A 24,903-nucleotide genomic window follows, 5' to 3' on the forward strand; every position below is an offset into this window, starting at 1 on the left:
CACTTAGCTAGTGCGGACCGAGCGACCGTAGCTTCAGCTAGCCGTCCCTCGGCAACTCCCGAGCAGCCGGGACAGCAGGGCGGCTGGGTGACTGAACGAAGGAAGCATAATACCAAAGCCAACGTTACACCACCAGCCGCTTCACGTTTCTAACAGATTTTCCCCACTCAGCGACACACCCGCTGAGAAACCAACTCTGGTTATTGGCAGCTCCATAGTACGAAACGTGAAGTCAGCGGCACCAGCGACCATAGTGAAATGCATCCCAGGGGCCAGAGCGGGCGACATCGAATCAAACTTGAAACTGCTGGCTAAAGCTAAACGTAAATATAGTAAGATCATAATACATGTCGGCGGTAATGACTCCCGGCTACGCCAGTCGGAAGTCACTAAGATTAATGTTGAGTCGGTGTGTAACTATGCCAAAACAATGTCGGACTCCGTAGTTTTCTCTGGGCCCCTGCCAAACCTAACCAGTGATGACATGTTCAGCCGCATGTCATCATTCAACCGCTGGCTGTCGAGGTGGTGTCCAGCAAACGATGTGGGCTTTGTTGATAATTGGCGGACTTTCTGGGGAAAACCTGGTCTCATTAGGAGAGACGGCATCCATCCCACTTTGGACGGAGCGGCTCTCATCTCTAGAAATTTAACCCATTTCATTAGCCAACAACCAGCCTGACAACCCAGAGTTGAGACCAGGAGGCAGAGCTGCAGTCTTACACGCTTCTCTGAGCTTCCATTAGATCAGTTGCACACCCAAAACTTCATTGAGACTGTGTCTGCCCCCCGACCACCTAAATTAATTAAATTAATCAAATCAAAAGTCCACAGAAGAGGAGTTGTGCATGAAAATCTAATAAAAATTAACAGCAACTCTGCAATCTCAAAACAAGACAAGAGAATTAAATGCGGACTCCTAAATATCAGATCCCTGTCATCGAAAGCTGTACTAGTAAATGACTTAATTTCAGACTGTAATATTGATTTATTCTGTCTTACTGAAACTTGGCTGCATCCTGAAGAATATGTCAGCCTGAATGAATCCACTCCACCCAGTCACATTAATACTCACATTCCTCGAGGCTCCGGCCGAGGAGGTGGTGTTGCAGCTATTTATGACTTAAGTCTGTCAATCATTCCTAAACCTAAATTAAATTATAACTCATTTGAAAGCCTTGTTCTGAGTCTTTCACATCCAACGTGGAAAACTTTACAGCCAGTTCTATTTGTTGTAGTGTATCGAGCACCTGGTCCTTACTCAGAATTTTTATCTGAATTCTCTGAGTTTTTATCAAGTCTAGTCCTCAAATCAGATAAAGTAATTATTGTAGGTGACTTTAATATTCATGTGGATGTCGTTAATGATAGCCTTAGTACTGCATTTATCTCATTATTAGACTCCATTGGCTTCTCTCAGTGTGTACATAAACCAACTCACTGTTTTGACCACACCCTTGACCTTGTTCTAGCTTATGGTATCGAGATTGAAAATCTAACAGTTTCTCCACAGAATCCTCTTTTATCAGACCATCACTTAATAACTTTTGAAGTTCTATTACTGGACTACACACCATTAGGCAAAAACTCCTTCACTAGATGTCTATCTGATAGTGCTGTAGCTAAATTTAAGGAAATTATACCGCTGGCACTAAACTCAATGCCATGTCTCAATATAATAGAGGACTCCTCCACTAACCTCAGTTCCTCACAAATCGATCATCTTGTTGATAGCACTGCAGGCTCATTGCGAACAACACTGGACTCTATTGCCCCCCTGAAAAGGAAACCTATAAAGCACAGGAGGTTGGCACCCTGGTATAACTCGGATACCCGCAAATTGAAGCAAACATCAGGGAAATTTGAAAGGAAATGGCGTTCCACCAACTTGGAAGAATCCCGCTTAGCCTGGAAAGATAGCCTTAAAACATATAGGAAGGCCCTCCGCAATGCCAGAGCAAGCTATTACTCGTCATTAATAGAGGAAAACAAAAACAACACCAGGTTTCTTTTCAGCACTGTAGCCAGGCTGACAGAAAGTCACAGCTCTACTGAACCATGTATTCCTACAACGCTCAGTAGTAATGACTTCATGAGCTTCTTCAATGATAAAATTTTAACTATTAGAGACAAAATCCATCATCGCTTGCCCTCAACTGGCACTATTGTATCTTTAAACACAGGAACCTCAGAAACAGTTCTAAATTCTGACTTATATTTAGACTGCTTCTCTCCCATTGACCTCCACCAACTAACTTCGATGGTTTCTTCATCTAGACCAACAACTTGTCTCCTAGACCCCATCCCAACTAGGTTGCTGAAAGAAACTTTACCTTTAATTAGCACATCTTTACTAGAAATGATCAACCTGTCTCTATTAACAGGATGCGTACCACAATCCTTTAAACTAGCTGTAATTAGACCGCTCCTTAAAAAGCCTAATCTTGATCCAGAAACTTTAGCCAACTATAGACCTATATCCAACCTCCCTTTCCTCTCCAAGATCCTTGAGAAAGCAGTCGCCAACCAGCTATGTGACTTTCTTCATAAAAATAGTTTATATGAGGATTTTCAATCAGGTTTTAGAGCACATCATAGCACAGAGACGGCACTGGTGAAAGTTACAAATGACCTCCTAATCGCTTCTGACAAAGGACTTGTCTCTGTCCTGGTCTTACTAGATCTTAGTGCTGCATTTGATACCATTGATCATCACATTCTACTACAGAGACTGGAACACTTAATTGGCATTAAAGGACCCGCATTAAACTGGTTTAAGTCCTATTTATCGGATCGATTTCAGTTTGTACATGTTAATGATGAGTCATCCCTGTATACCAAGGTTAGTCATGGTGTTCCTCAAGGCTCCGTGCTTGGACCCATACTATTCACCTTATATATGCTCCCTCTAGGAAATATAATTCGGAAACACTCCATAAACTTTCATTGTTATGCAGATGATACACAGTTATACCTATCAATAAAGCCAAATGAAACTAATCAGCTTACTAAACTCCATGCATGTCTCAAGGACATCAAGACCTGGATGACCTGCAATTTTCTGCTGTTAAACTCAGATAAAACCGAAGTTATAGTACTTGGTCCTAAACACCTTAGAGATGCATTATCTAATGATATAGCGAGTTTGGATGGCACTAACTTGGCCTCCAGCACCACCGTCAGGAATCTGGGAGTTATCTTTGATCAAGATATGTCCTTCAACTCCCACATAAAACAAATTTCAAGGTCTGCATTTTTTCATCTACGTAACATTGCAAAAATCAGGCCCATCCTGTCTCAAAAAGACGCAGAAAAGCTAGTCCATGCATTTGTTACTTCCAGACTGGACTATTGTAATTCTCTATTATCAGGCTGCCCTAACAAGTCTCTAAAGAGTCTCCAGCTGGTCCAGAATGCTGCAGCACGTGTACTGACAGGAACTAAGAAAAGAGATCATATTACTCCTGTACTGGCCTCTCTGCACTGGCTCCCTGTAAAATCAAGAATAGAGTTTAAAATCCTTCTCCTCACTTACAAAGCTGTCAATGGTCAGGCACCATCATATCTCCAGGAGCTCATATTACCCTATCACCCAACTAGAGCATTACGCTCCCAGAACGCAGGATTACTTGTAGTTCCTAAAGTCTCCAAAAGTAGAATGGGAGCCAGAGCCTTCAGTTATCAAGCTCCTCTTCTGTGGAACCATCTTCCTGTTTTGGTCCGGGAGGCGGACACCCTCTCTACCTTTAAGAGTAGACTTAAGACCTTCCTCTTCGATAGAGCTTATAGTTAGGGCTGGTCCAGGACAGGCCCAGGCCTGTCCTGGACCAGCTCTTAGTTATGCTGCTATAGGCCTAGTCCGGGGGACAATGACACACTGAGCTTCTCTCTCCTCCCCTCTCCTCTCCTCTCCATCTGTATACATTATGCCTGTATACATGCCCCATCTCTGCATGTCACTGACTTGCTTCTTCCCCGGAGTCCTTGTGCTTTCTAGTCCTACAGGCTCCCTTGGATCCTGGCCGCGCCCGGGTCGTGGATCGTGGATGCGCCCACTGCCATGACCCTGCCTGACACCCGCCACTACTGTCGCTAATATTAGTCACATCTCTGTTACATACGTTCCACTACTATTATCGTACTGCATTGCTACATACCATCCTTGCCATTGATCACTACTACTGTTATCACTAGTAATCACATTTCCATGTGCATTTCATCATTATTGCTGTAATACATCTTTGTGTACTTTCACTCCTGTCAACCATCGCTTATAATTGAATACATTGTGATCTCGTTGATCTGCTCTGTACATGCGACATCTATTGCACGTCTGTCCGTCCTGGGAGAGGGATCCCTCCTCTGTGGCTCTCCCTGAGGTTTCTTCCGCATTTTTTCCCTGTTAAAAGGGCCTTTTTTGGGGCAAGTTTTTCCTCACTCGAATCGAGGGTCGAAGGACAGAGGGTGTCGTCTCTGTACAGATTGTAAAGCCCTCTGAGGCAAACTGTGATTTGTGAATTTGGGCTATACAAATAAAATTTGATTTGATTTGATTTGATATGCAGTTATATACAAATATATGCAGTTATATATGCAGTTATACCAGGGCTATCAAAGTTAACCCAACTTCCTCTTAATGTCGTTAATTTAACATCTCAGAAGAGGTGTTTCTCTCCTCAAGAACAAAGTTCTTTACATTGGCTGTGGATGTGAACTGAGTCAGCACCGGTCCAGTCCAGTCTCAGATAACAGAGCTGATGCAGAGAGCCTCCTCCTCCTCTCGAACCTCGCTGAACATCTCTACATGAGACCAACTGTCTGAACGTGTCTGCAGCTGCAGGCTGATGGACGTATTGATGAAGCTCTGCAGTCTCCAGTGTGTCTCTACATCGTGTTAGTGTCACTGAGACTGTTACATTCAGCTCAGTGTGTCTCTGTTGTTGCTTGTTGCGTTTCAGTTTGTCATGTTATTCTTTCATCATATTTTTGGAGCGTTCAGAACCTTTGAGGTTATTCTGGAGAATGTTCTGCAGAATGTTCTGGAGAATGTTCTGTACATTGTTCTGGACAGTTTCTGTTGTTCTGGATTGTTGCAATAATAATAAACAACATTTACATAAAGCAGATTTGTTCACTCACATGTTGAAAAGTGTTAAAAAATTAAAATATCTCTAAGGTTCATTTACAACAGATAACACATGTGAGATTAATTTGTGATTAATCACAAGTAAACTATTTTAATTGATTGACAGCCCTAATATAAACATAAACATTTACATACAGTATATATTAGTTATGATAGTTGGTTGGTTAGTTAGTTTATTGGTTGTTTGTTAGGTGAGTTAGTTTTGTTACCTGAGGCTGCCCAGCTGGTGAACCGGGTTCAGAGGAGAGACGAATCCCTGCAGAGCCTCCATGTAATCTGGACGAGACATGTGTTCAACCAGGAACTTCATCTGAGTCTGACAACCAATCACAGAACAGCAGCACTTCACTATCAACCAATCACAGAACAGCAGCACTTCACTATCAACCAATCACAGAGCAGACACACCTCAACACTGACAGACTCTTTAAAACACGTTTTTGTGACTTTTCTTACTTTCTGTGTTTCGTCCTTCTTCTCTTGTTTCAGTGTGTCGGTCAGATTCACCAGTTTGTCCATGGCCTCCACCTGCGCGCACGCACACACACACACACACACACACACACACACACACACACACACACACAGAGATGTTACTGCATCATTGAGACACTAGATGGCAGCAGCTTCTCATTAATGAACACGTCTGACATGTTAAGAGCAGAGTGACACAGTTCTGTTCAGGTGTTTCAGTGCTCACCTGTCTGTTCAGGTGGTTTAGGACTCACCTGTCTGTTCAGGTGTTCAGTGCTCACCTGTCTGTTCAGGTGTTCAGTGCTCACCTGTCTGTTCAGGTGTTTCAGGACTCACCTGTCTGTTCAGGTGTTTCAGTGCTCACCTGTCTGTTCAGGTGTTCAGGACTCACCTGTCTGTTCAGGTGTTCAGTGCTCACCTGTCTGTTAAGGTGTTTCAGGACTCATCTGTCTGTTCAGGTGTTCAGTGCTCACCTGTCTGTTCAGGTGTTTCAGGACTCACCTGTCTGTTCAGGTGTTTCAGTGCTCACCTGTCTGTTCAGGTGTTTCAGGTACATGCCACAGGCTCTGCAGAAAGCCTCCAGCAGCAGTCCGAAGCGTCGGGACACGGTCTTGTTGTGCATCTCTGACCTGAGAACAGAGTTTCTGTTGGTCTGAATCAACATTAACGAGTTCATCTGGAGATAATTAACTTCATTTATCAATGATCCATCAGCAGTTCACAGGCAGCAGATCAAATAAAGTCCACATGTTTAGTGAACTGTTCCTTTATTCTTCAGGTTTCTTACTTCAGATGCCAGAAGAAGAAGTGTCCTATCCTCTGATTGGTCAGAGCTTTCTTGATGAGGAAACGAGCCAGAGGATTGTCCAGGTACATCTCGTACTTTAACACCTGCAAACACAGAATGTAGATTTTCAATTTCATTTTGCTTTATTGACATCAAACGTAACGACAAAACAAATCAAACAGGGAAGAAAAGTAAACTGAATAAAACTGCTTGTACAGGAACAGAGGGATGGTCAGTGGTTAGTCTGTTGGTCAGTTGGTCTGTTGGTTTGTTGGTCGGTTGGTTGTTGGTTGGATGGGTGGCTATAGCTCAGGAGGTAGAGCTGGTAGTCGGTAGGTGGCTGGTTCAATTCCCTGGCTCCCCCGCTGCATGTCGAAGTGTCCTTGAGCAAGATACTGAGTGTTGTAAAGCACTTTGAGCGGTCAGTAGACTGGAGGCGCTGTAGAAATACAAGTCCATTCACCGTTTGGTTGGTTGGTTTGTCTGTTGGTTTGTTGGTCAGCAGGATTACACAAAACTACTGAACAGATTTTTACAAAACTTGGATGGAGGATGTGTCTCAGCCCAGAATAGACCCATGAACTTTTGGTACAGCTCCAGATTCAAGGTCTGATCCAGGAACTTTGTCTCTCTGTCTTTAACGCTGTGAGATAGGACATTTTCATTACTACCTGAGGGAATAATCATGGATCTGGATGAAGAAACTCAAGTGTATGTAGGTGACTGCTATCTATGAGTGAGTACAAAAGGGGACTGTTGGGCCTTGGTGGAGGTATGCACTCTACTGACTGCCTTATAGTTATTTCTTTAATTAACAGTGAACCTGAAGACAGTGTGTGTGTGAATGTGTTGTTAGTGTAGTTTAATGTTACACATTCCACAAGACTCAAGTTTCAAGATCAATTTAATTTTATATGATACAACGCAACATTGTGTTGTGAGCTTGAGTTTAACAAAAGTTATATATAAATGAATAAATTATCGAGTCATGAGTCATGAGACCTTCAGTTAAACAAAGTTAAGACTGAAAAAACTGATTTTGGAGCCAAAGAAGAACGACTCACAGTCTCTGCTCAGCTTTAATCTGTAATGTTGGAAACTACAAACCTCGGTGTGATCATGGACTCAGACCTGAACTTCAGCTGCCACATTAAGTCAATTACAAAGTCAGCCTACTATCATCTTAAGAATATATCCAGGATAAACGGTCTTATGTCTCGGCAGGATTTGGAAAAACTTGTCCATGCATTTAGACTCGACTACTGTAACGGTGTCTTTACAGGACTCTAAAAAATCCACCAGACAGCTGCAGCTGATCCACAACGCTGCTGCTCGAGTCCTAAGAACCAAAAAAGTAGATTTCAAAATCCTGCTGTTGGTTTATGAAGCACTGGTTTCTGATCTGCTGCCACGTTATGAACCATCCAGACCTCTGAGGTCGTCATGTTCAGGTCTGCTTTCAGTCCCTAGAGTCAAAACTAAACATGGAGAAGCAGCGTTCAGTTATTATGAACCACATATATGGAACAAACTCCCTAAAAACTGCAGGTCTGCTCCGACTCTCACCTCTTTTAAATCAAGGCTGAAGACCTTTCTGTTTGCCGCTGCCTTTCACTGAAGCAGTTTTAAGGCTTTGAGCTGCACTGTGACTTTTATTTTCCACTCTTGTCTCTTTTAAACCTGTTATATAGCTTACTTTCCTGTTTCTTAACTTGTGTAATGTTTGTTTCTCTATGTTTTCCTGCTTGTTTTTAATGTATTTTAAATGCAATTTTTAATTTCTTTTATTGTAATATGTATGCTACTGTAAAGCACATCGAGTTGCCTTACAAATAACTTGCCTTGCCTCACAGGCAGAATGAGTCAGCTATATATGAACCTCTACATCCTTATTTGATGTCTTTGCTCCGTTCAGGAGTTTTCTAAAAGTTTATTTACATTTTTTTCCACAGAATCCTACTATATAGGTTTAAAGCAGAAGGTGAACCTGTAGGTGTGATGCACCTGGGGCTGAGGGTGCAAACTCACCTGTACGAGCTGCAGCAGGTACTGTGACAGCTTGTCGTCCGTCAATCCTTGAACCAGGCAGCGCAGAGCGAACTCTCTGACCATCGGATCAGGAAAGTTACAGTCCAACAGCTCCAGAGCCGACTCAGGCTCCATCAGAGGCCACTCCTTCAACAGACAGTACATCTGAGGAGACAGACAGACAGACAGACAGGCAGGCAGACAGGCAGACAGACAGACAGACAGACAGACAGACAGACAGGCAGGCAGGCAAACAGGCAGAGAGACAGACAGACAGTCAGGCAGGCAAACAGGCAGACAGACAGACAGACAGACAGACAGACAGACAGACAGACAGGCAGGCAGACAGGCAAACAGGCAGACAGACAGGCAGACAGGCAGACAGACAGACAGGCAGACAGACAGACAGACAGACAGACAGACAGGCAGACAGACAGACAGGCAAACAGGCAGACAGACAGACAGGCAGGCAGACAGGCAAACAGGCAGACAGACAGACAGACAGACAGACAGACAGGCAGACAGGCAGACAGACAGGCAAACAGACAGGCAGACAGACAGACAGACAGACAGACAGGCAGACAGACAGACAGGCAGGCAGACAGGCAAACAGGCAGACAGACAGACAGACAGACAGGCAGACAGGCAGACAGACAGGCAAACAGACAGGCAGACAGACAGACAGACAGACAGGCAGGCAGACAGACAGGCAGGCAGACAGAGACAGACGGACAGACAGACAGACAGACAGACAGAAAGGCAGACAGACAGGCAAACAGACAGGCAGACAGACAGGCAGACAGACAGACAGAAAGGCAGACAGACAGGCAAACAGACAGGCAGACAGACAGGCAGGCAAACAGGCAGACAGACAGACAGACAGACAGACAGACAGGCAGGCAGACAGGCAAACAGGCAGACAGACAGACAGGCAGACAGGCAGACAGACAGACAGACAGGCAAACAGACAGGCAGACAGACAGACAGACAGACAGGCAGACAGGCAAACAGGCAGACAGACAGACAGACAGACAGGCAGACAGGCAGACAGGCAAACAGGCAGACAGACAGACAGACAGACAGGCAGACAGGCAGACAGACAGACAGACAGGCAAACAGACAGACAGACAGACAGACAGACAGACAGGCAGGCAGACAGAGACAGACAGACAGACAGACAGGCAGGCAGGCAGGCAGGCAGACAGACAGACAGACAGAGAGACAGACAGGCAGGCAGACAGGCAGACAGACAGAGAGACAGACAGGCAGGCAGACAGGCAGACGGGCAGACAGACAGAGAGACAGACAGGCAGGCAGACAGACAGACAGACAGACAGACAGGCAGACAGGCAGACAGACAGACAGGCAGGCAGGCAGGCAGACAGACAGGCAGACAGACAGACAGACAGACAGACAGACAGACAGACAGGCAGACAGACAGACAGACAGACAGGTGGCTGATGAGATGGATGTAAATACAAACAAACCATCCTGACTCTGACATTGTGTTGTGTACCTGGGACACTTCGTCTCTGGAGTTCCATTTGACAGACAGAAGAAGTTTAGGAAGAGACTCTGGGATTTTTACACAGTAATGTCTGCAGAGAGAGAGACGGGTAGACAGGTAGACAGACAATACAATAGATACAGGTCAAAACTTATAAAGACAGGTAGAGACACTTATTGAATGATACAATCAGCTACTTATCTTAAATACCATCTTTTCGTATGAATTGTTCACCCCCCATATGTCTGTGTTAAGCCCCGCCTCTCACCTGTGTTTCAGTGTTAAGCCCCGCCCCTCACCCGTGTCTCTGCATTAAGCCCCGCCCCTCACATATGTCTGTTAAGCCCCGCCTCTCACCTGTGTTTCTGTGTTAAGCCCCGCCCCTCACCTGTGTCTCTGCATTAAGCCCCGCCCCTCACATATGTCTGTGTTAAGCCCCGCCCCTCACCTGTGTCTCCAGAGGAAGTCCTTCTCCTGCTCTGACAGCTCGTAGAGGGGATCTCTGGAGCAGAGAGACTGAAGCTGCTCTGCATCACTTGCTGAAACACTGCTGTCACAGGCCAGACGACTGCTCTGAGAGAGAGACAGGGTTAGGGTGAGGAAACCTGGTACCTGAACTTCAGAAAAGTGTGTCCGAAGAAGTACAACTGTCCATCCCTGAGGCACTGGAGACTGCCAAACAAAGATTCAAAGCCTTGGCTACCCGCCTGAAGAGATACACTACACAACATGAGAACGGACTGAATAATACTAGAAAAACATATAGTTCAGTGACCAGCACAACTAAGAGCGAACCACAGCAATCTAAATCAATCAAAGTAATCATCACAATGGCAGATATCTAAGAAAGAGTGTCAAGTATGAAGGGCTGGACATCACCAGGCCCTGACATGATCCATACCTACAGGCTTAAGAAGCTAACTGCACCCCATGAACACCTGGCAGCACAAATGATCCAGCTGCTAATGGATGGTACCACCCAGAATGGTTAACTGAAGGCCAGACAGTCCTGATCCTGAAGAATCACCCGAAGGGGGCAATCCCATCCAACTACCAGCCTATAACCTGCCTCTGCACAACATGGAAGCATCATAGTGGCTAGGACAGGTAGGCACATGGCTCAGTACATGAGTGGGGCTCAGAAAGATATTCACAGAAACCTCAGAGATGCAACACATCGGCTCCTGGTCCACAGAGCAGTCATCTAAGATTGCAAGAACCCTAACCAGACAGACCAATCTGTGCACTGCCTGACTACAAGAAAGCCTACGACTTGATGTCACACACATGGATACTGGCAAGCTTGTAACTGTATAACATTAACTTAGAGGCTTCATCAAGAAATCAATGGGACTGTAGAGGACAAATCTAGAGGCCAACTCAAAGCCAACTGTGCAAGTCACCATCAAAGACGGGATATACCAAGGAGATGATCTGTCTCCACTGCTCTTCTGCATAGGCCTGAACCCCCTCAGCCACCTCATCTACATGGATGACATCAAGTTATATGCCAGGAGTAAGCAAAACACGAACTCACATTCACATCACCAGTATCTACAGCAACGACATCAGGATGTCTTTCAGACTAGATAAATGTGTATCGAAGAGAGGGAAGATGATCTGAACTGAAGGAGCTGAACTACCAGAAGGCGACATAGTAGATCTAGACAACTACGAGTACCTTGGGGTCCCACAAGCAAATGGAAACCATGAGGAGGTCGCTAGGAAAGCAGCAACAGTCAAATAACTACATAGAGTAACGCAAGTCCTGAAAAGTCAGCTGAATGGTAAGAACAGGTGCCGAGCAATCAATACCTATGTCCTGCCAGTCATCAGATACCCTGCTGGCATAATAAGCTAGTAAAAGGAGAAGGAAGAGGCGACTGATATTGAGACAAGGAAGCTCTTCACAATGCATGGAGGGTTCAGCATCCAGAGGTTGTACACTAAGTGGAAGGAAGGAGACCAAGGAGAAGTGAGTGTCAAAGCCACTATCCAGGATGAAACATCATAGATCCATGAGAACATCAGGAAGACGGCCCCAAGTGATGAACTTTTCATTGAATACCTCAGGCAGCAGAAACTCTGTGAGGAGGAGAAGGAAGAGCAGGAGGAAACATCTTGGAAGGACAAACGGTAAGTACCATCAACAGATTGAAGAAGTGGCTGATATCAAGAAATCCTACCAGTGGCTGGAAAAGGCTGGACTGAAAGAAAGCACAGAGACACTGATCATGGCAGCACAGGAACAGGTGCTTAATGCAACATCGACTGGGCTGTGTTCTACCACACCAGGCAGGGCCCAAGATGTGGGCTGGGCAAAGATGCCCCCGAGACAATCCATCACATGACAGGAGGTTATAAGATGCAGGAAGGCAGGGAGTACATGGAGCACCATAACAAAGTGGCTGGCATATGGGCTGGAAGCCCCTAGGTCAAATTGGAAGACACCTCCAAAGGCGGTGGCGAATGACCAAGCCAAGATCCTGTGGGATTTCCAGATACAGACCGACAAACTGGTGATGGCTAACCAACCGGACATAGCTGTGGTGGACAAACATGGGAAGAAGGTAGTGGTGATAGATGTAGCAATCCCAAGTGACAGCAACACTGGAAGAAGGAACATGCGCTTGAGAAATACATAGGACTGAAAGAAGAGCTGGAGAACATGTGGAGAGTGAGGGCAACAGTGGTCCCCGTGATAATAGGAGCTCTTGGGACTAGTGGTGCAACGGATCATCATTGATCCGTGATCCGTTCGGATCAATATCTTTGGTTCGGCACACACGTGATCCACAGATTGATTTATGAAAAAAAAAGGTTGTGCGCATGTTCAATCCACACACTTGTTAAGTGCAGCGTGGTCATGGCGAGCGGATAGAAGTGGATAAAACCGTGATGGTGTGTAGGCACTGTGGGACAAGAAAAGCCATATGACAGTGGAAACACATCAAGCACGACCACGCATTTGAAGCGACATCACCCCGGTGTTTCACTGACAGGGGTGAAAACGAAGGCTGCTCATCAACCGCTTATCACCACGGCATTTACGCAGCCCCTTGCTGCACAATCCGACCGGGCTAAAGCCATCACAAACGCTATCGGTGTGTTTATAGCTGCAGACATGAGGCCATATTTGGTTGTGCAAAACGAGGGCTTTAAACACATGCTGAAAGTGCTTAAGCCACGTTACGACATCCCGTCCCGTATTTGTCTTGTCTTTTTTTTGTTTTCTTTTTCTTTGCTGATCCGAAAAATTATCTGATTCGTGACTGTGATCCGAGAAACGATCCGAACCGTGAGTTTTTTGATCCGTTGCACCCCTACTTGGGACTGTGACCCTGGAACTGGGAGTGGCTCGGCAGATCCCAGGAATTATTATTGCAACAATCCAAAACAATGACAAAGACTGTCCAGAATATTCTCCAGAATAACCTCAAAGGTACGGCATGCTTAAAAAATATGCTGAAAGTATAACATGGCAAACTCAAACCCAACAAGCAGCAACAGATGGACACACTGACCTGAATGTAACATCCTCAGTAATACTAACACAGTGTTGTGTCCAACTTTACACTTGTTAAAGTTAATAAACAATGTTAACCTGCCTGCGAGCTGCAGCCAACCATCTAGTTATCGCTGTGGAAAGTTTGTCTCATGTAGAGTTGTTCAGGCGTCTCCGTTGCAAACTTTTCTGTGTGGTCTGCTTTTGGCGAGGGGGAGGAGGGATCTCTGCATCAGCTGTGTGATTGGCCAGCAAGTGGTTTTTGAAACTCAATGTACTCTGAAGGTAACTCAGTTCACATCCGCAGAAAATGCAAATAACTTTGTTCTTGAGGAGAGAACCATCTGGCAGCTTTGAAGATGAACTGACCCTAACCCCCTAACCCTTCACATCGACAGGACATTCCTTTATCCATTACTGATCAAGGAGGTTTGTTTCTGCTGCATCGCTTCCTGATTTCCCAGACCATTTTCTACAGACCAGGCCGAGGGTCATAACGTGTGTGCATTAATCATGTGTCAAAAAAATTAACAGCATTAAGAGGAATTTGTGTTAAAATGTTATTTTCCTGCTAACTTTGACAGCCCTAACATATACACACACATATATATATATATATATATATATATATATATATATATGTATACATATGTGTGTGTGTGTGTGTGTGTATATATTATTACCAGTCCGTGGCAGTAGTTGTAGCCCAGCTCTCTGCTGATGGTCCAGTTGGCGTGTTCTTCTATCTGCTGCTCGTCAGGAAACACGACGGTCTGATTGAACCAGGAGAACTCCAGCTCCACACAGGGAGTCTCCTACGGGACGACATGATTAATCATTTCATCAATCAGATGTCTTCATCGCGATGGACAGGGAGACAGACAGACAGGTAGAGAGAGGGGATGTGTACCTTGTTGGGATTTGAACCAGCGACTCCAATGGGATTCAGAAGGTCCTCGAGGCCATGAGGGACCGGCCAAAGACTGAGAGCCACTTTACCCGAGACCAGAATGTCTGTGTAGTCAAAGAGGTTAACGTTCCCCCAGGCCAGAGGACAGTGCTCCTGAGAGACAGACAGGTGGAGAGACAGACAGGTTAACGTTCCCCCAGGCCAGAGGACAGCGCTCCTGAGGGACAGACAGGTGGAGAGACAGACAGGTTAACGTTCCCCCTGGCCAGAGGACAGTGCTCCTGAGAGACAGACAGGTGGAGAGACAGACAGGCCAGAGGACAGTGCTCCTGAGACAGACAGGTGGAGAGACAGACAGGTTAACGTTCCCCCAGGCCAGAGGACAGTGCTCCTGAGAGACAGACAGGGGGAGAGACAGACAGGTTAACGTTCCCCCAGGCCAGAGGACAGTGCTCCTGAGAGACAGACAGGTTAACGTTCCCCCAGGCCAGAGGACAGTGCTCCTGAGGGACAGACAGGTGGAGAGACAGACAGGTGTACCTCCTTGGCTCCTTTCCGTCCCTTGACTGAGCAGATAGACAGGCAGAGTCGGGCTGAGCGGGGGAGGTCAGCGAGGTAGATGTCGTAGGTCAGCCACTCGTTCCACCTGGACACAGGCAGACAGGTAGAGAGACAGACAGGTGGTAAAAAAAGACATAAAGACATAGAGACAGGTAGTGAGACAGATGAGAAGGTTAGAGAGAGACAGACAGGCTCAGTCACTATGGCAACAACAGGGTGTATACAGTGAGAGTGTGTGTAGTCTGTGTGTTCAGTGTGTATCTTCAGTGTGTGTGTTCAGTGTGTATCTTCAGTGTGTGTGTTCAGTGTGTATCTTCAGTGTGTGTATTTAGTGTGTGTGTTCATCGGTATCTTCAGTGTGTGTTCAGTGTGTATTCAGTGTGTATTCAGTGTGTATTCGGTGTGTGTTACCTGGGGTTGGAGCAGGGGACTCTCTGTGTGTTGACGTTGTCACAAAGTGGTTCTCCACCGTGATAAATACCTGTCCTCACATAGATCTACACACACACACACACACACACATCAACAACCTTTACACACTCATGTCAACACACTATGAGAGTCAGACAGACAGACAGACAGACAGGTGGACTCAGAATGTGAAGTCCGACTGATGACGTTCATGACAACATGAGAGCATTCAGTTAGCATTAGCACACAAGAACATGAGAACTTGAGAAGACAAGAACATGAAAACAAGAACTTGAGAACTTGACAACAGAAGAACATGAGAACTTGAGAACTTGAGAACACAATAACATGAGAACAAGAACATGAGAACACGAACACGAGAACAGAAACAGACCTTGTCGATGTCTCTGATGTTGACATTGACGTAGGTGGCACAGAGCAGTCTGACCCTCAGCAGAGTGTTGAAGGCCCACAGTGAGCGAGGAGGAGAACCATCACCTCCTCCTGGACACGGAGACGGCTGAGGAGTCCGACGACTGCAACACGAACAACAAACATCCTCTACCTGGCTGCAATACACCTGTACCTGCTTCTGATTGGCTCTTATACATGTGTCAGAAGTGCTGATTGGCTGCTGTACCTGTATGAAGGCGTGACGAAGCCAGAGGCAGGAAGCTGAGAGTAGAGACTGTCTTTGGAGACGAGCATCAGGTGAGGAAGACGACCCACTATGATACAGGAGCGGATATACTGCAGGGAGACAGGTGAAGGTGAGACAGTGAGACAGGTAGAGACAGTGAGACAGGCAGTGCTGAAGAGCTCCTTCATGAAGGTTTGTGTGTTCAGAGTGAAGCAGTTACCTTGTACTGACTGAGAGGATACTTCTCCAACAGATACTCATCACAGCCACACACCTGAGGAGACACACAGGTAGACAGGTAAGACAGACAGGTGAGTCAGACAGACAGGTGTATCTTCAGAATTTACTGTACCTGGTACCCCTGGACACAGAAAGACAGGTGAGATGGACAGACAGGTGAGTCAGACAGACAGACAGGTTGACCTTCAGGATGTACTGTCCCTGGTACTCCTGGACACAGACACACAGGTAAGTCGGACAGACAGGTGAATCAGACAGCCAGGTGTACCTTCAGGATGTACTGTCCCTGGTACTCCTGGACACAGAGGTGGAGCTGTTGAGGCGACAGGTGCATCGATCGGCTCTTCTTCCTGATGGACTCTGCGATCAGCTGCTCAGGTAAACTGTCATGACTCACCTGTAAACAGACATATAGAACATCTGGAGGTTCTGTTCATTCTCGCTACAGAGGAATCAAAGTTTGGGCTGAAGACAACTGACAGCTATGAGAAAACACAAAGATGTTTTAGTCACAATGGAGTTCTGCAGGTAGACAACCTAACCTGTCACCTGTTCTTCACCAAAAAACAACATGGCCGCCAACCAGAAGCTTGTTTATAAGCAGCAACATTCAAACTGAAGAGAACAAAACAGGATAAACAGCTCGTAGAACGTACAGAGTACTGAGCTGAGGAACTCTGACAAACAAATGTAACTTCAGGTGAAGCTGTTTGTTTACAGGTACGTCTCCATCGGCAACACACAGGTGACATCATCATCATAAAAACAAGTCCAAGCATCCTGTCGTCTAACAGGAAGTGACACAAACCTACAGAGCTTTACCTTCAGAGTGTATTTCTGTTTGGAGTTAGACGGAGACACAATCACCCAGATGGTCACGATCAACCTCCCTGCAGACAGACAGGTAGAGAGAGACAGACAGGTACAGAGACAGACAGGTATATGTCTCATGTTAGTATGATGTCTTTCGACCCTTTACAATTTATGACAGTCACACGGTGGCCTCCGGCCCCCTGCTGGTAGGACTCAGGCACTACCTTTGTCCAGCTTGCTGTAGATGTGTTGGGGCAGTTGGGGGCTGGACTCCACGTTGGGGGGGTAAACGTACAGAGCTTGACTGTGGGCCCCTCCCCCCTCCCTCTCCTCCATGGCCTCTCTGCACACGCTCAGTATAGAGCGCCGGAAGTCCTGAACCTCCGGGTCCTTCAGCATCTCAAACTCACACACCGGCATCCCAATGGCGAACCCTGCACAAAGGGATGGTTCGGTCTGAGAATGACTAATGGCTATCCACACAGGTGATGACAGGTGATGACACTTGTGCCAGGTGTGTGTGTTACCTATCTCTCGGTTCAGGATCTTCTCTTCGCGGTTGCCGAGCGGCTCGATGACCTTCAGGATCGGGTGAAACAGTCGCAGGTCGCACAGTCGCCTCGTCTCATCATAAAACTCCTCCCTCTCTGCCTCCTGGGTCACACCCACAAAGATGTAACATGACTCCTCCTGGCCAATCAGAAAACAGAGATTTAACCACTGTTAGTACAAGTAATTACAGATTGAAGAGGAAGGGTCAAAGATCAAACAGTGACGTACCTGCAGCAGGTGGTACAGCGGGTACTTCCTGGCCTCAGTAAAGAGCTGCTGCTTGATGCTGATGAGAGGAGTTTCTCTGAGACACTCCAGACTGACCATCATCCCTGAAACCATGGCAACACAACAAGACAACAGGACCATCATCCCTGAAACCATGGCAACACAACAAGACAACAGGACCATCATACCTGAAACCATGGCAACACAATAAGACGACAGAACCATCATCCCTTAAACCATGGCAACACAACAAGACAACAGAACCATCATCTCTGGAACCATGGCAACACAACAAGACAACTGGACCATCATCTCTGGAACCATGGCAACACAACAAGACAACAGAACCATCATCTCTGGAACCATGGCAACACAACAAGACAACAGAACCATCATCCCTGAAACCATGGCAACACAATAAGACAACAGGACCATCATCCCTGAAACCATGGCAACACAACAACACAACAGGACCATCATCCCTGAAACCATGGCAACACAACAAGACAACAGAACCATCATCCCTTAAACCATGGCAACACAACAAGACAACAGAAAACTCATCTCTGGAACCATGGCAACACAACAAGACAACAGAACCATCATACCTGAAACCATGGCAACACAACAAGACAACAGAACCATCATCTCTGAATCCATGGCAACACAACAAGACAACAGAACCATCATCCCTTAAACCATGGCAACACAACAAGACAACAGAAACATCATCTCTGGAACCATGGCAACACAACAAGACAACAGGACCATCATCCCTGAAACCATGGCAACACAACAAGACAACATAACCATCATCTCTGGAACCATGGCAACACAACAAGACAACATAACCATCATACCTGAAACCATGGCAACACATCAAGACAACAGAACCATCATCTCTGGATCCATGGCAACACAACAAGACAACAGGACCATCATCCCTGAAACCATGGCAACACAACAAGACAACAGGACCATCATCCCTTAAACCATGGCAACACAACAAGACAACAGAAGGAACCATGGCAACACAACAAGACAACAGAACCATCATCTCTGGAACCATGGCAACACAACAAGACAACAGGACCATCATACCTGAAACCATGGCAACACAACAAGACAACAGAACCATCATCTCTGGAACCATGGCAACACAACAAGACAACAGAACCATCATCTCTGGAACCATGGCAACACAACAAGACAACAGGACCATCATCCCTGAAACCATGGCAACACAGTAAGACAACAGGACCATCATACCTGAAACCATGGCAACACAACAAGACAACAGAACCATCATCTCTGGAACCATGGCAACACAACAAGACAACAGGACCATCATCCCTGAAACCATGGCAACACAATAAGACAACAGGACCATCATCCCTGAAACCATGGCAACACAACAACACAACAGGACCATCATCCCTGAAACCATGGCAACACAACAAGACAACAGGACCATCACCCCTGAAACCATGGCAACACAACAAGACAACAGAACCATCATCCCTTAAACCATGGTAACACAACAAGACAACAGGAGCATCCTTAAACAATGGCAACACAACAAGACAACAGAAAAATCATCTCTGAAACCATGGCAACACAACAAGACAACAGAACCATCATCTCTGGAACCATGGCAACACAACAAGACAACAGAACCATCATACCTGAAACCATGGCAACACAACAAGACAACAGAACCATCATCTCTGGATCCATGGCAACACAACAAGACAACAGGACCATCATCCCTGAAACCATGGCAACACAACAAGACAACAGGACCATCATCCCTTAAACCATGGCAACACAACAAGACAACAGAAGGAACCATGGCAACACAACAAGACAACAGAACCATCATCTCTGGATCCATGGCAACACAACAAGACAACAGGACCATCATCCCTGAAACCATGGCAACACAACAAGACAACAGGACCATCATCCCTTAAACCATGGCAACACAACAAGACAACAGAAGGAACCATGGCAACACAACAAGACAACAGAACCATCATCTCTGGAACCATGGCAACACAACAACACAACAGGACCATCATACCTGAAACCATGGCAACACAACAAGACAACAGAACCATCATCTCTGGAACCATGGCAACACAACAAGACAACAGAACCATCATCTCTGGAACCATGGCAACACAACAAGACAACAGGACCATCATCTCTGGAACCATGGCAACACAACAAGACAACAGAACCATCATCTCTGGAACCATGGCAACACAACAAGACAACAGGACCATCATCCCTGAAACCATGGCAACACAATAAGACAACAGGACCATCATACCTGAAACCATGGCAACACAACAAGACAACAGAACCATCATCTCTGGAACCATGGCAACACAACAAGACAACAGGACCATCATCCCTAAAACCATGGTAACACAACAAGACAGAACCATCATCTCTGTAACCATGGCAACACAAAAAGAGAACAGGGATCATAGGATTCAGGGAGAACATACATCTTCCATGGCAACCCGGATGCGAGAGGACGCTGGTGTGAATATCGCTGCTTCTCAATCTGTTGCAAAACGGCTTTTCCTGTTGAAAAAAGAAAGCCAAGTTGTCTCTACAAGCTCTGGAACTGAACAAACTTTGATTTTATTTCCCTTCTAATCCCACAATGGGGAAATTCTCTTTTCACTGAACAACAAAGCACTACTCATCCATAACATCATCACAAACAGGAAAATTGACTTTCTTTGCTTAACTGAGACATGGCAGCATCAGCAGGACTTCTTAACTCTAAATCAAGCCACTCCCCCAGGCTATGTTAACATACAGAAGCCCTGCTCCAAGGACCGTAGTGGTGGGCTGGCAGTCATACATCGAGCCGGTATCCTGGTTAAACAACTTCCAGTGCTGAATTTCACCTCATTTGAGTGTGCAGCCTTCTCTCTGGCTGGGCATACACAGCTACAGGTTGTCCTCATCTACCGCCCTCCAAAAGCCTCCACCACCTTCCTGTCTGAGCTGTCTGAGCTTCTCACCTCCATCTGCTCCATGTCTGCATCTACACTCCTGCTTCGTGATTTCAACATTCATGTGGACTCCACCAGCTGCCCCTTTGCCTCTGAAATCCTGTCACTCCTGGACTACTTCAACATCACACAGCATGTGAAAGGTTCCACCCATGTCAAAGACCACACGCTGGATCTGGTGTGCTCCACTGGCACAGCTCCCTCCCATCTGCAGTGCCTGGACCTCACTGTTTCAGACCACCATGCCGTCCTCTTCACTGATCCTGTCCCTGTGCCCAAACAGCGCATAAATCGTACCATCACATACAGGAACATCAAGACAGTGAACATACTGGCCCTGACCAACATCCTGGCAACCCACCTGGCCTCTGATCCCCTTGACACCTCACTGCATGGGCTGGTGGCCCACTATAATGCTGCTATCTCCTGGGGTCTTTACTCCCTTGCCCCCCTTTAAACACGGACTGTCTCCTTTACCCATCCTGCCCCCTGGTTCACCATTGAACTCTGTACTCTAAAGACCACTGGTCGCCGCCTGGAGAAGCTCTATAAAAGATTTGGCCTCGCCATCCACCATGAAGCCTACAAAGACCACGTGAGGTGTTATAAAGAAGCTCTCTCCAAGGCCAAAACAGACTACTACACCACCCCTATTGGAGACCAGCGAAATAACCCCAGAATGTTGTTCTCCACCATTAACAAGCTCCTTAGCCCTCTCAATGTCCCCCACCTTTCTGGTGTCCCTGACCTCTGCTTCAAGTTCCTGGACTTCTTCCAGGAAAAGGTGGCTACCATTCACCAGCAACTCCTGGCGTCTGCCGCCCCCCTACCACATGCACCTCTGACACAGATAGCTGATCCTCCCACTGTTCGCCTGCCCCAGTGCTGTCTCTCCTCCTTCTCTCCTGCGGACTCTACTTCTGTTGCTAAGTTGGTCTCCCAGGCCAAAGCCTCCACCTGCTCTCTGGACCCCATGCCAACAACTCTGGTGAAGTCTTGCCTGCTTGCCCTTCGCCCTCTCATGGTGGACATTATCAACTCGTCCCTAGAATCTGTCATGGTACCGTCCATCTTCAAAATGGCTTCAGTCACCCCATCCTCAAGAAGCCAGGTCTGGATCCAGATGACTTACATAACTACCGGCCGATCTCCAACCTTCCTTTCCTAAGCAAAATCATGGAAAGAGCAGTTGCCGCCCAACTCCATCACAATGTTCAACCACAAGCTCTATGAACCCCTTTAGTCTGGTTTCAGGTCACACCATAGCACAGAAATATGCCCTCATCAAGATCACCAACAACCTCCTCATCGCTGCCGATTCTGGCCCTTATCAGTATTCTGACCCTCCCGGACCTCTCTGCAACCTTCGACACAATCTCCCACACCATCCTCCTCACCCCATCTGACTACCTTGGCCTCACCAGAACAGCACTCTCTTGGTACCAGTCATATCTAACAAACAGAAAACAGTTTGTCACCATCGGAGACTCAGTTCCACCCCAGCTCCAGTCAACCAAGGCGTGCCTCAAGGCTCTGTGATTGGACCTCTCCTCTTCACCATCTTCATGCTCCCCCTTGGTCAGATAATTCACAAACATGGTCTCAACTTCCACTCCTATGCTGATGACACTCAATTATATCTCTGCACCAAACCATCCACCCTGCTACCCCCACAGTCACTTGTCAACTGCCTGCACGATATAAAACATCAAATCAACTCAAACTAAACACCAATAAAACAGAGCTCATGGTTGTGGCCTCCAAGGGGCTTCCACGCTATCCTTTCAAGCACACATAAAATCCATCACCAAATCAGCTTTTTATCACCTTAAAAACATCTCTAGACTCCGGCCCTCCCTCTCCGAACCTGTGGCAGAGACCCTCATCCATGCCTTCATCACCTCCCGCCTGGACTACTGTAATGAGTCCTGTCTGGGCTCCCTTCCAAAACCCTGGACAGACTCCAGTATGTGCAGAACTCTGCTGCCAGGGTCTTCACCTGCACCAAGCCCTGGCAACACATCACCCCCACTCTCATCCACCTTTACTGGCTCCCAGTCAAATCACGCATCACTTACAAAATTCTCCTCCTGACCTAAAAATCTCTCCAATCCCTCGCCCCCCCAATACCTGTCTGATCTCCTCCACCCCTATACCCAGTCTCGGAAGCTGCACTCATCAGGCACACACCAGCTCTCCATCCCTCACACCAAACTGCATTCCCTCGGCGACAGAGCTTTCTGTGTGATAGCCCCCACTCTCTGGAACACTCTCCCAGCTGAAATCCGCAAACAGACTTCTCTGGAGAACTTTTAAATAGACTTAAAATCCTATCTCTTCAAGAAGGCCTATCAGCTCTAGGTCCAGCCCCAACAATCAACTTCTAGTTCTTTATCTTATATGTATTTTTGTTCATCTATCTATTCTTTGTTTTGTTTGTTTCACTTTGTTAAGCGTCCTTGGGTACACTGAAAGGCGCTTTATAAATTAAATGTATTATTATTATTATTATTATTATTATTATTATTATTATTATTAACACCAGAACCATCATCCCTGAAACCATGGCAACCCAACAACAGAACAGAACCATCATCTCTGAAACCATGGCAACATGACAAGAGAACAGAACTATCATCCCTGAAACCATGGCAACCCAACGACAGAACAGAACCATCATCTCTGAAACCATGGCAACATGACAAGGGAACAGAACTATCATCCCTGAAACCATGGCAACAAAATGACAGAACCGAAGATAAAAATACTGAACAGTGAAGTCAGTGCACAACTGTACCATTGGGTAGGCAGCAGTCCACCAGGATGCGGGGAGGCATCAGGTGGAGCCCCCACAGCTCCCCTGACGATGGCCTTGGCACCATGGCAACCACCAATCATAAGCTGCCTTACCTCGGTGCTGGGCTACCTGGACAGAAAGACAGACAGGATGTTAGACAGACAGACAGACAGACAGCTGAAACCTGTTGGGAAACAGTTTACCTCTTTATGGCCATAATGACCCTCAAAGCATACGCGAGTACTGGACATAAGCTCAGTCCAGTCTGGTTCAGTCCAGTCCAGTCCAACTGGACTACCGATGTGGTAAGACGTCTTTGTAAAGGGTTTGTTAAAGAGCGGACACTTTCAATAATCATTCTTCGTGAACCAATCAGATCAACATAGTGTTGGCTGGTCCTGCAATACACCTTCATCTGGACATCAACACACCTTCACCTGGACATCAACACACCTTCACCTGGATCTGGAACTGATCGTACTGAGACAAATAAACTCAAATGAAGCTAAACTGTCGTTGACAGAAGAAACTATTTTCTTCTGGAACGTTTTAAAGGACAGTTGGAAGGCCAGTCATCTAACGATCCCTTTTTGTCTCAACAGTATTCAGAAAGCAACAACAACAAAAAAAAAAGGTAAAAATAAGAAGATTTAACATGAAGGTGCTGTTGCAGTGTACTTGTGGTTGTTCTTCAGTTTTCTGTTTCTGAGGTCTGAGGGTTTATCAGCATGAATCACAGTAACATTTGATCACGTGAACGTTCACGTTCAACATCAGTCCCACGTTTTCTTTTGAATCAGAAAATCTGAGTATCTTGTGATAAACTGAGTTTACTGACATCATGTGAATCAGTTACGTGAGTCCAGATTAAATCTGTGATTTGTTTTCGGTTCATTAGTTTGTAAACATTTGTTTGTTGTGTAATTTAATAATACTGTTGTTTTCTTGTTTGTATTAAATCTCATCAATAATATTATAATATGATTTATGTCATGTTCACGTCTTCATGTTTTCATGTTGAGTCTTTGTCCACGTTCATCTGTGAATTCTTTTCTTTTGGTTTTATTTATTTTAAAGACATAAATGTCTTTGTTATCTTTGTTGTGTCATTTATATTTCTGTACATTTATGTTGTTTCTTTGTGTTTCTGTTAACGTCTCTGTCATGTCCTCATGTCTTCATGTCCTCATGTTGAGTCTTTGGGATTTTTCAGTGAAGCCGTCAAACAAAGAGCAGAAAGTAGGACACACACGTGTGTGTGTCAGGAAG

The 24,903-nt window shown here is 46.0% G+C and overlaps 1 protein-coding gene across 1 annotated transcript in view; it reads right to left on the minus strand.

Moving 5' to 3' along the window:
• The window catches only part of LOC311251706 (phosphatidylinositol 4,5-bisphosphate 3-kinase catalytic subunit alpha isoform), a 35,038-nt gene that overhangs the window by 8,703 nt on the left and 1,432 nt on the right, over window positions 1–24,903 (minus strand). Inside the window, 20 exon segments of the mRNA XM_084344303.1 lie at window positions 5,356–5,462; window positions 5,603–5,674; window positions 6,150–6,249; window positions 6,408–6,511; window positions 8,436–8,600; window positions 9,952–10,033; window positions 10,391–10,515; window positions 14,131–14,262; window positions 14,358–14,510; window positions 14,898–15,003; window positions 15,330–15,415; window positions 15,724–15,865; window positions 15,970–16,079; window positions 16,190–16,243; window positions 16,478–16,606; window positions 17,032–17,099; window positions 17,247–17,456; window positions 17,550–17,712; window positions 17,803–17,906; window positions 23,635–23,763. Coding sequence (XP_084200429.1) covers window positions 5,356–5,462; window positions 5,603–5,674; window positions 6,150–6,249; window positions 6,408–6,511; window positions 8,436–8,600; window positions 9,952–10,033; window positions 10,391–10,515; window positions 14,131–14,262; window positions 14,358–14,510; window positions 14,898–15,003; window positions 15,330–15,415; window positions 15,724–15,865; window positions 15,970–16,079; window positions 16,190–16,243; window positions 16,478–16,606; window positions 17,032–17,099; window positions 17,247–17,456; window positions 17,550–17,712; window positions 17,803–17,906; window positions 23,635–23,719 — 2,297 coding nt within the window. The 5' untranslated portion in view covers window positions 23,720–23,763.

Source organism: Pagrus pagrus (genome assembly GCF_965226575.1).
Source record: "Pagrus pagrus genome assembly, chromosome: 22".
NCBI classification, from domain to species: Eukaryota; Metazoa; Chordata; class Actinopteri; order Spariformes; family Sparidae; genus Pagrus; species Pagrus pagrus.